The sequence below is a fragment of the Drosophila hydei genome, unplaced genomic scaffold (genome assembly GCF_003285905.1).
Source record: "Drosophila hydei strain 15085-1641.00,03,60 unplaced genomic scaffold, DhydRS2 tig00000060-arrow-pilon, whole genome shotgun sequence".
NCBI classification, from domain to species: domain Eukaryota; kingdom Metazoa; phylum Arthropoda; class Insecta; order Diptera; family Drosophilidae; genus Drosophila; species Drosophila hydei.
In genome coordinates, this window is record NW_022045656.1 from 3,929,708 (window position 1) to 3,946,284 (window position 16,577).

Here is a 16,577-nt window from a genome sequence, read left to right on the forward strand (position 1 = left end):
AAGCACTGAAGCCAACTGACGCGCAGCATTTGGCCCTCATTTGCTGTCGAATAGAAGAAACCCAATAAGTGTCTTAGTCGTAAGCAAATTAGCAGTTACAGCGCTTCCCTAAATACGTACTGCTACTATATATAGAACTAATCCATCTCGACTTGACACATTTTTGAAAGATCAACATTCGATTGACCGCTTATTTATTTTATTTCTCATTAGAAGAGATCGTCGAATTATAAAACAAAAATATATATATTTTATTTCGGCATTTTTATTATCTTTATTTAAAAAATATCGCTTTTTGAGCAATAATTAAATTTTAATAATTTTATTGATAACAAATGATACTAAAACATTCATTTAATTTCAATAAAATATCAAAAATTTACATATATTTGCCTAATATATTTATCAACATAAAAATCCGAAAAAATGTTCAGTTTTCATTATTTTTTTTGTAAATATTTCAGTTATTAAACTAGCAGATCTTATGAATTCAGCAGTTTGGTCTCTTCAATTAAATTATAAAAAAATTGTGAAATCAATTTGAAAGTTGAAGCTGCTTTGTTTTCTATATTTTTATGCTCCAATGTAGCAAATAAAATCTGCAATTTATTGCTCTGTAGGTAAATATTGGATTTGTACATTTAGCTAAATTCCTTACGAACTTTAATTAATATTCTAAAAGCAATTTTGAGCCTCACAAAAGGTTCATTTATGAAAAAGTTTTTTGCCTTTTGTTCAAATTGGCGATTGGGCAAAAGTTTTGTGCAAACATTTGCCAAAGATAAGTGTAAACAATTTTGAGTAAGGTCAGGGGAATATGCTTGCTGCTTGCTACTTGGCTGTGGCATCATTGCAGTGCGACAATCGGTGGCATGCAGCAGCTGCTGCTTTACACACCCACCGAAACACACACACGCGGCGTATGTGTGATGTGCATGTGCAGTCTGTGACGTCAATGGCTGTCTGTGAACGGGGACGTCAACAAACTTGGACAATGCCAATGAGAGAAGAAGCAGAGGTTTGATATCTGCGCGCTCTTTCGCTCCTTCACTGCCTTTCTCTTTCTGTCTCACTTTCGTTTAGTTGTGTCCTATACTTGATTAATTTATGCGTTTAGTAGGGCCCAGCGAACACATGGCGTATGATTGATATCGCAGTTTCTTCAGTGCCAACGTGTTTTGGCCAAGAAAAAACATTAACCTTAGCAAGTGTGTATATGTGTGTGCAACGAGCTGTGCGGCCTAAAAATAGAAATAGAAAAGCAAAACGCAACAAAAAAGCCAAATTGAGCACAAAGTGCAAAAGTTTTTAAGGACGCACACAACGAAATATGAGACACGCGCTAGGGTATACATATGTGTGTCTGTCTCCCTCTGTGTGCGTGTGTGTATGTGTGTCTGTGAGTGGATTTACTGCGAAGGACACACACAGCAAACAAACAGGCGAAACAAATAAACCAACTGCAGGTTGCGGGCTGCTGCATAGTGAACCAAAAGAAGATTGAAAAAAAAAATAAACTGTGCGACCAGCAGAAATTGTGACGTGGACCAAAGCAAATGCCGTTAAGTAAAAGAGATGGGATCGTGAATAGAATTGATATCGATAGAAATATACCACAAACACTAAATATTGCACAATATTTATAGAAATGAAAATTAATATTATTATATTTGAATACATTTTTAAAATATTATATAAAAAAATAAAAAGTCGTCAATATATATAAAAAAAAAAAAATTTAAAAGCCATTACAAATATTTTACTTATATTGCAGGATATTTGTAACTATGAAAATTTAATTTACATTTAAACACGTCACAAATATTAAAAATTTAGATAACAATAATTAAAAATAATTTTTAAAAATTTATATATAAAAATTACATATAAATTAAAAAATTTTATATATATACATGTATATATTATATACATATATTATGTAAAGGAAACCTAAAAAAACATAAAAAAATATTTTCAACGATTTGATATAAATTTACTACAATTTTATATAAAAATTGTTACCTAAGTTGAATGAATGTTTAAGTTAACAACTGAGGCGCTTATCATACGCGCTTGCTTACATTGAACTATTTTTAGTGTACAATTCAATTAGGAATAGCGCAAAGTCTGCCAAGAAAGCTTTGAAGTTATTTTTAGCTCTATGCTTTTATGATTCATTAGCCCTAGCCTTGATTTGCCTGTTAATTAATATGCAAACACTAATTGCTCGTGTCACGACACGCGCCCATCTCAAAAAGAGTCGCTGCGAACGCATTTAAGCGGAAATAGTAGCATTGTCAGTGAGTCGTTAAAAGCGCCCGCGAAACAACGAAGCAAATGTCATTAGAAATGGGCTGGCAACTGGTCGAATACCAGCGTATCTGTATAAGTGTGCATGTGAGTATCGGTGTGTGCGTATGTATCTATGTATCTGTGAAGTGCACTTGCTCGCATCGACAAATGCTCGACAAACAAGCGACGGCCCATGCCGCCTTTCCCAACTAAAACACCTGAGCACATTGCGTGGCAGACAGACAAATGTTGGAAGCGAACAAATGGACAGACACAAGAACAATGCAAATAGAATTTCTTGCTGCTGTTGTTGTAGCTGGCTTTCAATTTACGTCATCATTTCCATAGCGTCGCTTTGTTGTTGTCTTCGCATTGGTTGGGCTTGTTTTTTTTTTTTTGCATCTGGCAAAGCAGGCCACGCGAGAGTGTCGCTCGCACTCGTTCTCACTTTCTAGAGAGAGCTTACGCTCATCGGGCATAGAACAGTTTGAGCAATCGTAGCACAGTTTCGTGTGGCTTTGCCTTCCAGTGACTTTGCTAACGCTAGTTTGACTTTTCTTTACTTTGCCGTTTTGTTTGGGCATTTGGCATTTTGTTGTAGTTGCTATTGTTGTTGGTGCTTTGTTGACCTGCGCTCTTAACAGCTATTGATCTGCAGTAACTGTGTTGGTTGGTGTGCGTATTTGTCTGAATATGTTGTATTATCTGTTAGTTAACATGTCCTGTTAGTTAACATACATACTAGAAATAAGAATGTTTTCGGAGTATGTGTCTGCAGAACGCGGATCTGGTTAGTGGTCTAGTGCGCTAGCAACATGTTGCTATGCTCTTATGCTGATAATTTAATTTAAAATTGGCTTGAAACAAAACTTTAAGAATAATATTTATAAAAAATTACTTTTGTATAGTTTAAGAATCAAACGCAATCACTTTGTTGCTAGATAAGTTTACCGCAACATTTTAAAGTTGTAGCATGTTAGCAACATGCTGTTTTGCTTTGCGCCATTTAGATGTTGCTAGGCTATGTTGTAGCAGCATAGTAATGTTGCTAGCTTATACTGCAGCAACACTTTAAGTATATTTCTTAAGGCATAATCTGGTTTGGCTGGGTTGTCAGCTTATGTTACAGATACATTTCGGTAATGTTTAGATTACATTCAGTTGTGTTGCTAGCTTTTCTATTATAGTCTCAAACCTGATCTTAAAACAACAACGAACTTTTGTTGCAGCAACATTGTAGGCATGTTTCTTAGATCATCAGCATAGCAGCCTTTTGCTTTGCGTTATGCAATCTTTCTTAACATAAGCTGAATATCATAATATTCAGATTGCAAATAAAAAAATATTCTGTAACCTGAATTCCACTTCATTTTTATAATCATTTTTAAATATTCAGTTTAATTTATTCTCAACTTCTAGACCATTTAGACCCACAAATTTGGGGTGACCTGCCACAGAAGGGCTAATAAAAAGCCACAACAATTAGCTGAACAAGGCCCAAGCGATAATTAACAAGCGCTCATAAAATTGAATTGTTGCAAATTGACCGCAAAAAAAAAGAAAAAACAGTTGGAAAGTGTCGCAAATGTTGAGAACTGCGACAACTGTAAATGTGCCCCCAGTCTGTGATTTGTTTACACACACATACACGCACACTCACACACATAGATAATTTGATGACGTTTTGTTTACAACAACTGTTATACGCGGAAAAGCAACTTTTGCCGGCTAACTGTATGTGAGTAGCTTCTGCGCATTTGCTTTGCGTTGCTTTGCTTTTGCTTTGGCCCGCTGGAAGCGTGAGTGTTGGCCGCAGTCGTCTGCGAAGGCACCACGCTGCATGTTGCACGACCGCGGCGCACGCGGCGTATACGTAACGTGCGAAAAACGCAAAGTTAAAGGCAAATTCGTGAGTTGCAGGCAGAAAGAAACTAGCAGCGCATAAAGTTGAAAATGCAATAGCAAAATAAAAGCAAAAGCAATGCATAAAAAGTAACTGTAGGAGCAACGCCAAGCAGCGCACCGCGTGCTGTTAGCATAAACAATCCGCATTGGAAGCGACTTCAGCTACAGCAGAGCTGGAACGGCGTCGCTCACACACACACACTCACACATACACTCGAGCATAGTGACAGTTACGCAGCTTCCAGTGCTGGTTGCGTGGGAAACAGCGAAGCTTCTGTGCGACATTCAACGTTCTGCGTTCGTCGCCGACGCACGTGGCACGTGAAAGCGAAGTGAAAAGCAAAAAGTGCGCAAAAACTAACGCTGTCTTGCTCGCACACGCCATACCTCGCGCGCGCCTTTATCTGTGTGTGTGTGTGAGAGTGTGTGAGTGTGTTTGAGTAGCTTAACTAAAATAAAAATAAAAGTCAAACTAAACGCAGCGTGTAATCAGTGACAGTTTCTTTCGCCACGCCCCTGCACAGCCCGCCCGCTGGGCAGCCTTTGCTGTGATTTACAGCGTGTATGTGTGTGAGGGAGACAGAGCGAGTGCGTGTATGTGTCTCGCTTGCGTGCAACTTCTAATTGAAATTAATGCTCATCTTCGCCTTGTAATTTGATACTGTCTAAAGCCAAAGCATAAATTTATTAGACTCTCTAATGCCAGGACTCTGACAAATAATGACAAGTGTCCCTTGCCTGGAGCACCCTTACCCCAGATCCTAGGCAAACTAAGCCAAACAAATGGCCATTCGAATGGACCTTTTCAAATTGTTTCAATTGTGCGAATCTAAATTGCTGACTATCAAAAAATGTCACAGAAAAGTTAATTAAATTATGAATTGTTGCAAATATATGGCTGAGCTAAAGAAATTTTTATAGAACGTTTTCTAATGCTGCATGCCAAATGAAAATATATATTTAATATATATAGTAAGATATATATTAAGATACTTTTTCGATATCATTCAAATTGAAATATATAGCATAGAGCTGAAGATTCTTTAAATCTCTTTGCTGCTTCTTTGACTTATTAAAATTCTTTCATTAGGCAGAGAATTTTCTACTTTCATTTATTTTGGCACGAAAAGTGCTTGTCTTGTTCTACTTCTAATCACATTTATTGTTGATAAATATATTCATATCAATTTAAATACTATTATTAGGATAAAATTCATTTACTTATCTATCTATCTGCCTGTTGGAACTATGCATTTTGTATATGATTTTGAATATCTGTGATGTGCATTTATGTTCTGCCTTAGGCAAACCAATAAAAAACAATTTCGACTATATTTATTTTATCTTGCAATAATTGTTTCTTGTGTGAATTCTCATTCTCAATTTCGCAAATAATTATTTTAAAATAGTAATATTCCCTTGTATAATTGTAAAACAGAATAGTAAGAAAAGCTTCAATACATTTTCAATCAAATGCTTTCTGTCAACAAAGAGATAAATATCTCTGGTTACTTTCTTATGAAACCCACCTTAACAAAGCTGATTCTCAGCAATAGCTTATAATCTTCTGTGAATATTCATAAAGCCTATAAATGGCAACGAAACAAAATCCATGTCGATTTCGAGGCGAAATCTATCTGTAAAACACAATTTATGTCTCGAGCATCCGTAAATACTCAAAACATGACATTTTGTAGTTGTGGCAGCCTCCGACCTATCCATTCGCCTCCTGCCTCCTTGGGGGAATATCAAAAACACTTACAGCGCACTCAAATTCAAGAGTGGATGCAATCAACGTGTTGAGCCCCACATGATAAATTGTTTTCACAGGCGATTTGCAAAATCGAATGCAAAGTGAATTGCAGCATGCGAAGGAAACGGAAAAACAAATTGAATTGAAAAATTGTGCGAGTCGATAAGCAGATGGACTAAGTACTGCCTGACAACAAAGGAACATAATGCTTAGCTCCTGTTCTGCTTACATAATCTTAATAATGAGACACTAACCGGAAAAAGAAACAGAGAGAGAGAGAGAGAGAGAGCGCGCGTGAGACAGATAGACAGAGAGAGAGAGAGAGAGAGAGAGCGAGCTTAAGCAATTGTCAATAACCAGCAAGCAATAATTCAACACCGAGCAGACAAAGACTACAGCATCTTCGAAAAGGATGCCCTTTGGACGCAAATCCCCACTGGAGGCGCTCGCCCTGCCCGGCGTAATGCTCGCCTACAAGTACAGCCAGTTCCGGCAGAGACGGCGCGAGGCAGCCAGTCGAAGGGTCACCGAACGGGAGCTCTCAGCGCTGCATCATAAAATCGTAAGTAACGAAACGAACCAAAAAATATGCTAAGTTGCGCCCCAAAAAGTATGCTATGTACCAAAATCTACACTAAGAAAAATTAATTTCATGTTTGCATATGTTTCATAGCAATTTTTGTATCATAAAATGTGGAATCAGTGTCCGGTGTTTAAGAAGTCTGTTTGGCAGTATGTTGCAAAGTCGTACACTGAGCAAAAATTTAAGTATATAAAATGAAAATATCTAATGTATATTATAGTAGTAGTATAGTACAGTGTATATTATAGAAGAGACTTGAAAAGCGTGGCTTGTAGTTACTAAGTCTTATCAATTTATAAAAATTTAACTATTTCGAATAAATGTGCTAACTTCATGTCTTATATGATTAACTATAAAAATATATCTATTTGTATTTAGTTATTCAATAAATTGGATGCTGTGTGGGATCTGTCTGCCTCTATCTATCCACTAAATATTTCGAAATATATTTTCTTTTTGTTCTTACATATATTTTCACTTTCTCGCTTTATTTTTATTTTTCTCTCTCAAATGGCATATTCAACAGCAGCTCTAAAAGGCGAGCAGAGAAGTGTCTATTGTATGACTTTAATATTCTATTTATGCATTACTTTTACTATGTCTTCCTCTGCCGCATACCTCGCTCCCATTTTGTTTTACTAATTCTGACCAGTCTTTGACTATCTATAAATAAAAAAAAGAAAACAAACAATTAGCAGCAAAATATTTTCTCTCACATTTTCTATTTGTGTTTGGCTCTTTTATTTTCAACTAATTATCCTAGCAACTGTAAATGAAAGGTAACTAAAAGAAGTGTATAGCATTGCTTCTCATTTAAATTTAACAACTGAAACATTCCATTGCAATCTCTTTTCTAAAATATCTGATAAACTTGCTCAAGTATTAGGTAAGTGGAATGTGGCATCAAATTAGAAACACATTTGAGTTTTTATTTCACTTATCCTAATTGTTATTATTTATTTTATTTATTATTTTCTCCATATAATCATATTTTCTTTCATTTCTTTTCTTCGCGTTGCACTTCTATAATTTTCAATTGATTTTATTTCATTTGTATATTCCTAATAAATTAATTGTTACAATTTGCTAACTCAAAAGTAACTTTGCCTCCATCGTTTAAGTAACATTATCTATAATTTATTTAATTATAATTATCCATAAATTATACATATTTTAATATATTTCAATATTTCTTATTAATCTGCTCGTTTTCTCTTCACATTTTCTAACTCAACAGCTCTAGAGACAATGATTGCTTTAGTCAATATTATGTCATCTTATTTATGCCTATCCTTTTATTAAAAAAATGAGGTTGAAACATCTTTATATAGTAAGAAGCATATGTGCTCAGAGATTTCGAAACAACTCAAGGTTGTACAGCATATATATATATATATATACTGTATACATATATATATATAATATATATGTATTTTTTACAGTGTATTTCGGCTTTTATGCTCGGCACATAAAACGTGCAATAAAACCGTTGAATGATGCCGGAGCCTTTATCAAAGCTGCAGGCATCATTAGCTACAACAGCAACAACAACCAGAGGCAGGTCGACTTTTAAGTGCCTACAAAAAGCGTTGACTGCGCTGCGACTGAGTTGCCGCCGCCGCCGCTGCTGCTGCTTCTGGCATCCCTTTGACATTTTAAAGTGCTTCCTGTTGTTATTGTTGTTGTTGTTGGTAGTGTCTTCTTATTTTTTATGTACAATATTTGTTTGTTTTGGCCTCACATTTAACTTTAGCAAATAGTTCGTAAAATAAAAAACGTCGTATATAAATCGCCAAAGGTGAGGTTTAGCTTAGTTTTTGTCAAAGGTAAAAGAGAAAAAAAAACTGAGGGAAACTATAAAAAGTGTCGTAAATTTATGTGACATTTCATATAAAAGAGAATGTGTGTATGTGCGAGTGTGTTTGTAGTCATGTGTGTGTGTGTGTGTGTGTACAAGTGTGAAATTATTTGCATTTTAGGCCAACATTCAAAATGTTGGCTTTTGCTCTAGGGGGAAGACATAAACAAATAAGAACTAAAATAATATGCAAAAATATAAGAAGGGAACCCCAAGGGGAATTGAAACCATAAAAAGCACTTGAATAGTTGACACAAATGCCAGTAGTGAAGGTAAATCGAATGGCATCTTGGTTGAATAGGTATAATAGAATAGGTATAATAGAAAATTGAATTTTGAGTTAGAATCGAGAGCTTTCACTCTTTAATGTTGAAAATAAATTCAATTGAATTTATCACATAAAATGAGCTTTTCAACGTATTTAATATATATAAATATATATACATATATAATCGGATCTAAATTAAGTTTATTGCACAACTATTTCATCGAACATGAATAATATATTCTACATACTTATTTAATTATTCATAAGTAATATGTTCGCTTTTTTTAATCAGCTATGATTCTCTGATTCAAGTGTCGATCATGAGCGACTCTACAAGCTAACTGCCCCATCGGGTTCACTCACTAGTACTAGTACTAATACTAAAACTAGTATCCCCAACTATATTTCTAATAGAACAACTAGCAAAATTTTAATAAAATCTTCTGTTTTGCTCATCTTCTCATGCACTTCTCATGCCCTATAGACTTCTTATCGCGTATATTTAAGCTTAAATATTCTTCGAATTTTTCTTCTAATTCGCAACTGCTTATAGCTTGTCAAGTAGGAAGAGCTATAGCCTGTCAGTCGTTATCATAGACATAAACCACATGCATATCGTAGTACAAGGTAAACACAAACTTTTCGCTTTGTTCATTTACATGCCAGCAACAACAACAACAACAACAACAACAACAAGCAAATGAACAACGCGAACACTGTGAGAAAATGTGAAGCTCACTTGAGATTTTACAAGACTTGTTGAAAATTTATGACTTGCTCAAAAGGTTCATAAGCAGGCAAGCAAAAAGCAAACAGCCACAACACACACATATATATACACACACACACACAGATACATACACACTTATATAAGGACTGCGAACTGGGCAATTGTAAATGCAGAAAATACTTAAAAACTGGCTGAGTCCTACGCTGCCTGCTTTGCATAAAATCTGACGCGTGACTGTAATTTCAGCACGCGACCTTGAAAAGGCACAACAAATACATACACACACACACACACACACAGAATTGGCACACGAAAATGCTTTTATGCAACATTAGAGCAAAAATTTACAAAAAAAATGAACTGCGTATTAAAATGCTTTTACAATTAAATGCCCAACAAAATGCGAAAACTAAAATTACCTTTTTCAAGCGCCCCATTGTGTGTGTGTGTGTGTGTGTGCGTGTATGTGTCTGTGCCAACAATTAGGCTAATGCCAAGGGCCATGTGCGAGTCTAGAGCTAAGAGGGGACAACCTACAAATGGATGGCCCCCAAATTTATGCGCAACGCCTCAAAGCGAACGCAAATAAGGCAAAGAGCAAAGCCAGGCAATGAAGTGAATGGGGAGCGAAGCACAGGTAGGCTTCTATCTAAGCAATTTTGTCCTACAGCTAACTGGCATTTTAATTAGCTGACAAAGTGGAGAAAGAGTCGAGGAAGTGGAGTACAGGAAATGCTAGGCAATGAGCTCATTATGGCATTTGTCATGGCATTTCACAAGCGACTCGTATTACACTAATGTTTAAGAGAGAGAGAGAGTGAAAGTAGGAAGGTATATTTGGCTAAATACCTAGCTAACCATAGAGCTGGAGAGCTATTATTATTTTTTAATTATGTCCCATTTGTTCAAAATATTATTTTATGTTTCTTCGTTAATTTGGATTAAAAATTCATGTTAGTTTAAAAGCTATCTTAACGGTACTCCACACTTAACCAGCAATTTGGAAGGCTAACATACAATCAAATGTAATGTGCTCTATTATGAGATTGTTACCTATAATATATCGATTATAGATGAACAGCTATTATATGAGAAAATATTTCTATTTATTAGATACTGGACTCTAGATACATCTTAAATACAATCTTAAATATTTTAAAGGAATATAAGAAAAAATGTAATTGAAAGCGTTTGTCTTTTCCTGATGAGGTAATTAACTGATTATGTAGACGAAAAGAAGAAATTACAATCCAAAGATAACTTTTGCATATTTTGTAACAACAATTGCTTAGAATATCGCTGCTATAAACTTAGCTCAACCTTTCTACGACTATCAAAGCTGTTTATATTTCAAGCGACAGCTGCATAGCAGTTACAGATGTTTGTTTTATTTTATATTTTTAATGTATGCAGAGACCCCTATAACTATAACTTTGAGTCTCAAATTTAAGTGTTAAGTCGCGTTTACATACTTGATCTCAAAGAAGGCGGTCTAATTTAAAAGACATTCATATTTTTTCAAACTGCTATTTAAGTCGGATATATCGTACCATCTGCTTTTACTTCCAACACTTTACTTAGTAGTCTTAACAATAGTTTCCATTAAAATTTTCATATATATTATAAAAAAAAAATGAAAAATTTTCGCAATTACTTTACGCAATTAGAATTAAGTTTTTATAACAGCCATCAGCTGATTCACATCAACTCAGAATCTTATAAGGATCTCTAGCATTTCGCTGGCTAATCCCCTAAAGTGCCTGTCATTGCGTATACGACACGCTGTACGCGCCTATGCCTCTACATTTCCCAAATGTTAGGCCGCAGCAGCAGCAACCGCTGGTTGGTCGGCTGACTAGAGAATTGGCCACAGCTGATTGCGAAGGCGCTGATGGCGTCTAATTATGAGTAGAAGATACATGCATATATATATACGAATGAATGTGGTACGCGGCGTATGCGCGATATGTTATTCATGCAGAGTGGCATAAAATATGACGCATACGCAGGCCTAGTCCCAGGCCATCAAATGTTGATTAGCGAATGGCAGCGTGCTGGTAGCTGTCTCTCCATTTAAAAGCAAAACGCTGTCAAATGTAAACAAGCAGCCAAGAATTTTTATGTTGGCAACTCGCGTGACTCTGCAACATAAACAAAATAGATAAAGGCTCAAGAACACGCTGCTCAAATTTGACCAATATTTTGGCTGTTGTTGCTTCTTTTATTGTGTTCGGCAGTAAAATTTATAATTTAGTTGAGCGGAAGTCGCAACGACAGGGCCCTGTCATTGAAAAGGGCTTTAAATTAATGGGCTTTACCTTCGGTTGGACATTCTTGCCGATTATTATTAGCTTCCAATGCAATTTGCAGCTTGGCCGAACAATTGCAGATGCCGTTTTGACCACACCAAATTTGACTTGTCCAAAAAGAGAATAAAAGAAAGCAGAAAAGTAGCTTAGTCATTCGATTGCAGCAGGACTTTGTCGAATGCCAAAAAATAAAGGAGACCGGGCCCAAATACTGGGCCTTGGCTTTCGATTCGTTTTCGTTTCGTTTCGTTTCGTTAGGTTTTTGTGGTCACAGACAGCCAAATAAATCACACAAAAGCGTTTGAAAATAATTTCGTTTTTAGTGTTTCTGCTGGCCAAGTCCCCCCTTTTTCGTGTACTACAACGTTATAAATGTGCTTTTGATATAGAGCTTTGGGCCTCATAGTTTTTACCTGTTTACGTAAGAGCTATTCCGGCTGCTGCTGCTGCTGCTACTGTCGCTACTACTGCTGCTGCTGCTGCTGCAGACGCGACTAAATAAATCATTAAAATCAAACATTAATCAACTTGATGACCGTTAAACACGTTCGCTGCTCCCTCAACACACACTCACACTCGGTCACTCACACACGCAGTCAACTTAGCCGGATATCCGCATGGCAGCCATTGCTTTGTTGCCTCGCCAAGCGCCAAGTGGTTGAACCTTTGTGTCAGCGCTTCGGTAGCCAGACTGCACGCAATGCCGTCGCCAACCCGCAATTTAGCTCTATTAAATGCCGCTACACTGCGAGCAACGAAAGACTCAAATATTTAGGTCCTGAATGAAGCATAATTTCATTAAGCAGTCGACAGCGAAAGGGGTGTCATTGAAATTTGAGGCATTAAAAAGCAATTCGACTGCTTTGGCATGAAATGCTTGCCTTCCATATTATCACTATATTCTATACCTGAAAGACAAACTGTATATCATAACTATATAAACATATAAACAGAAAAGCAATCCGAGGCTTTCTATGCACTATGAGAATTAGCAAACCTAAATTACTATGCTTAGCGCTAAGTCTTTCATTATGTCAAGTCTCAAAAAATCTTTTGAGCGATTTTAAACAAAATTGTTGAAGAATTGGAAACTTTTTAGTAAAAATTTAGCAGATATCTCAGTTCTCATGTCCGATTTAAAAGCTATCTATGTATTCAAAATCTGCAGTTGACTTAAGAGCTTGAGTGCCTTTAGTTGAGTACATTAATACATAACGCATCTTCAAGAATATTCTGCTCTCAATGTAGCCAATGTGGATATAAATGCTTCTTTAAGACTAAACTGTTGTAGGGCCTTGTATGGATTTCATTTACCCCAAGATATGGTAATATCTTTGAAAATATTCTTATTTAATATATCTCTTACAATGCAATTTTACTCTTGGGATAATTTTGTTTAAGTTTATCAGAATGAACAGCATTCTACCTTTCTATCTCTATCTCTTTCAAGCTTCTATCTTCACCTAGCCATTGTTTTTAGAGTAGTTTAGAGTTCGGTAGCCTTATGCCTTTTGTTCTGGCTACTTTGAAAACTAAATTTCGTTTCAATGCTCATTTACGACTTCCGCCTCCACTTTATCTTTTCTCGCAGTGCAGCTTAGAATCAACTTTGATGACGCCGTCAAAGTTGCTTTGTCGTCTCGGCCGCTTCCGTTTGCGTTTCAAACATCCGACTTTAACAGCAGCTCCTGATGTCTCTGCCCCAGCAATTAGAGTGCATTAAACTTTAGTGTTTACGCATTGAGTTCAAGTCGCTGCCATTGTTGTCCTTGTCGTTGTTGCTGTTGTTGCCATGGTTCGCTTAATTTTACAATCAGCCACTGCGTTCGCCTCACGTGCTGCACTCGACGTGCCTGACTACAAAGGGTTGCCCCTCGCAACGTTCCCACTCAGTGCGCCACGGCAGGGTGTGGCAATGCATTAGCGCAGCTCACGCGATGTCTGCGCCATTAAATCGTACACATACACTATATAAATATATATAGTAAGCTTAGCACGTACAGCTATATAGATATGTCTGTTGTTGTTTTATATTTTTTTATAATTGCATTGATTGAAGCATTTAGAGTTTCGCGTGGGTCTTGGCAAGTCCTTTAAGCTGAGCAGCATTAAATGGCGCTTGGAGAGCGCTAAAGATTGTCTAGCAAATAAATTCTGATAGCACAGCAGGTGTGAATAGTGAACATTGCGAGAAATACTACAGAGAATTCCCAGGAAGTTTATTTTGTAGATTGTTCATGATTTTTCGAGCTTCAAAGAATTATTTTATAAAACGCAAGAGAATTCAAATTGTTGAGGGAAACTTAAAAAAAGACATTTTTTTTTTCAAAATATTTATATATTCAAAAGCGAAGCTTATAATATAAAATTTTTATCTCTTACCCAACCTGAAATAAATCATTCTAAAACTAAGATATTTAAAAAAATATTTAGTTATTAGCGTAGGCAAAACATTCTTTCAGGAGTTTTGTTAATAGTTTTTAGGCTGCCTCAGCCTGATAGAATTTTGCTAGAAGAAACTTAGACAAGCCAGACACAAAACTAAATATGGTTTTAATATCAATTCAAGCTATTCCCCTGCCCCATCTTGGCAACTTTTGTATTTCTGTCATTTGTTTTGTTTAGCTTCATACATATTGATATGTGCCACAGAGAGAAAGTTTTTTAGATAAGTTATAATCCGAAGCCAAACAAATTGTATGCCTGCATTTCCCCAGACTCGATTGTTGTGCAAACTTTAAATACAAATCGATGCAGCTGCAGATGCAATGCAGCAAAATGCGTCCTCCCCCACTGCTTCCCTTTCTGATTTATTTTACGCTTCTCTATGTTGCCTGCCTTTGTTTTAAACTACAATCTGATGTACAGTTTGTCCCTCTGGCTTGTCATTTCATTATGCGCTCAAAGTTAAAGCCACAAAAAGTTGCAGCTTTCATTTAGGGCAACATTGACCATATCGCAGCATAGCTCAAGTCCAGCAACAAAAAACTTTTTAACAATGCAACCAGGCACAACTCATAGATACCCTGTATTGGATTAGAGTCTAACTTTTCATTCTTCTTTTTATGTGTATGGCCAGCCTCCTCTTTCACAGGGTATATAAAAAGAAGACAAAAAAGTTTCACGTAAAACTAAAAAGCTTGTTGGAAAAAATATATAACGGGACAATGTCATAAATTTGCATTGCACACCGCCGCTTGGCAGGAAATGGAAGACGCGAAATTGGAAAACCGCCCACAAAGACCGACACACTCACACACACACACGCACAACACTTTTAGTTGAAATAACAAAAAACCGAGCTTGCTTTGTCCGTTTATCGCTTCCTCAATCCTCAATCTCTTCTTCTTCTCTCCATTCGCCCGCATTTTTAGTCAAGGCCACATTTCAATTAAATTTATTGTTTTCTCTGCCAAATGCTTTCAATGGAGTTTCCATTAGGCACTACGACAATTGTTTTAAATGGTCTACATGGCCAACGCCCACGCGTTTGGCTTGAAATTTATACTGCGCTGTAAAGTATGCAACGCTTTTCTCACTTCCTCTCATTTCTCTTTCACAGCTCATTTAAAGACCATTTTTTGAGTTAAGTGTAACTGTTCTTACTGCAGCACGCATCACACAAAAGCGCACTTGCGTTCTTGTTCAAATTGAGTCGATGCCATGGGCATGCCACGCCCCCGCCAACTGTGCACTTGCTGCACGGCAGCTGCACATTCTAAAAAATAACGCTCTCACACTTTCACACATATTAGCAGCTCCATAGCTTATATGCTTTTAGCAAGCTACTCTTTAGCTCCCTTATTTCCTCTCCCCCCTGCCTCACTCTCTCGCTCTGTGTGTGTGTGTGTGTGTATTACCTTTTCCTCTTGCTGTCAACTCTCGTCTATTGCCACTTTTGAGTATGCCATTTCGCTGACTCATTTCGCAACTAACGGCTAACTAAGTTAACTAGTATATCATTTACGCTTGCACGCCTAACCCCTCCGAACCCAACCTCTGTCGCTCTTCCCTTTTTACCCCGCTCAGCTTTGCTTTCAGCTCCTGTCAACTGAATTCCAATGAATAAACCAAAATGGCATCGCAGCGGCAATTTCCACTTTTCACTTTTTGCCCCGTTGTATGTGTTAAAAGCCATAATTACGCTTGATGAGGCTGCTCTCTCAGTGTATGAGTTCGTGTGTGTGTATTGTATGTTGTGTGTGCGCGCTGTTTAGTTGGCAAATTTGACACTTTTGTCTGCACTTTAGTAGGCATCGCTTGTGTGTACGGCTCATTGTCTTTGTTGTCCGTGTTTTGTTGTCATTGTTGTTGTGCTCATTGCCTATCTGTCTGCGCAAATTTTGCAATTAGCCAGCGCATCAATTGATAAACAACAGAAACAGTCGACGGCAGCAGAAAATGTCCAGTTTTTCACAGCTATTGTTATTTTCCAGCAGTATACGTTGTGTCTTTTATTTAAGATTTTGCTTATATTTTAAAATAAGTGGAATTTTCTTTTTATTTATTTTTTACTATTTTAATATGTTTTTTTTTTTTTGTAAATATGTATAAATATAAATAGGTTTTTGATAATAATTTAATTCTGTGAGATGATCTTTTCGAACTTTCCCTAGCTATCTATTCAACTCTCTTACAGGTGGATTTATATTCTGATCTTATTAGCAGTCATCTAAAGTCTGCTTCTAATATATCTATTGATTATTCTTACTATCCCTCTGTTATTTTGAATCTGTATGGTTTAGTTTCATGAATTGATTAAAAATCAGATCTTCAGTCAATCAAATTGTTTCATTATTCATCAGTATTTAAGAAATAAATGCTGTATTCAGTTACATCTTGAATTGTGCAATGATGAATCAAAGTCCGTTTAAAAATG

At 36.4% G+C, this 16,577-nt stretch overlaps 1 protein-coding gene across 4 annotated transcripts in view; it reads left to right on the forward strand.

Annotated features, from left to right (window-relative positions):
• The first annotated feature begins 4,127 nt into the window (after positions 1–4,127).
• Positions 4,128–16,577, forward strand: part of LOC111594341 (serine/arginine repetitive matrix protein 1) — a 29,864-nt gene continuing 17,414 nt past the window's right edge. For 2 of the 4 annotated variants that reach the window (XM_023307593.2, XM_023307617.2), the window contains exons 1-2: positions 4,128–4,201; positions 6,028–6,512. In XM_023307593.2, the coding sequence (XP_023163361.1) occupies positions 6,363–6,512 (150 nt within the window). In that variant the 5' untranslated portion in view covers positions 4,128–4,201; positions 6,028–6,362. Of the gene's footprint in view, positions 4,202–4,498; positions 4,624–5,102; positions 5,170–6,027; positions 6,513–16,577 lie in introns of those variants that run through there. The other 2 variants (XM_023307602.2, XM_023307610.2) reach the window with 2 other exon arrangements.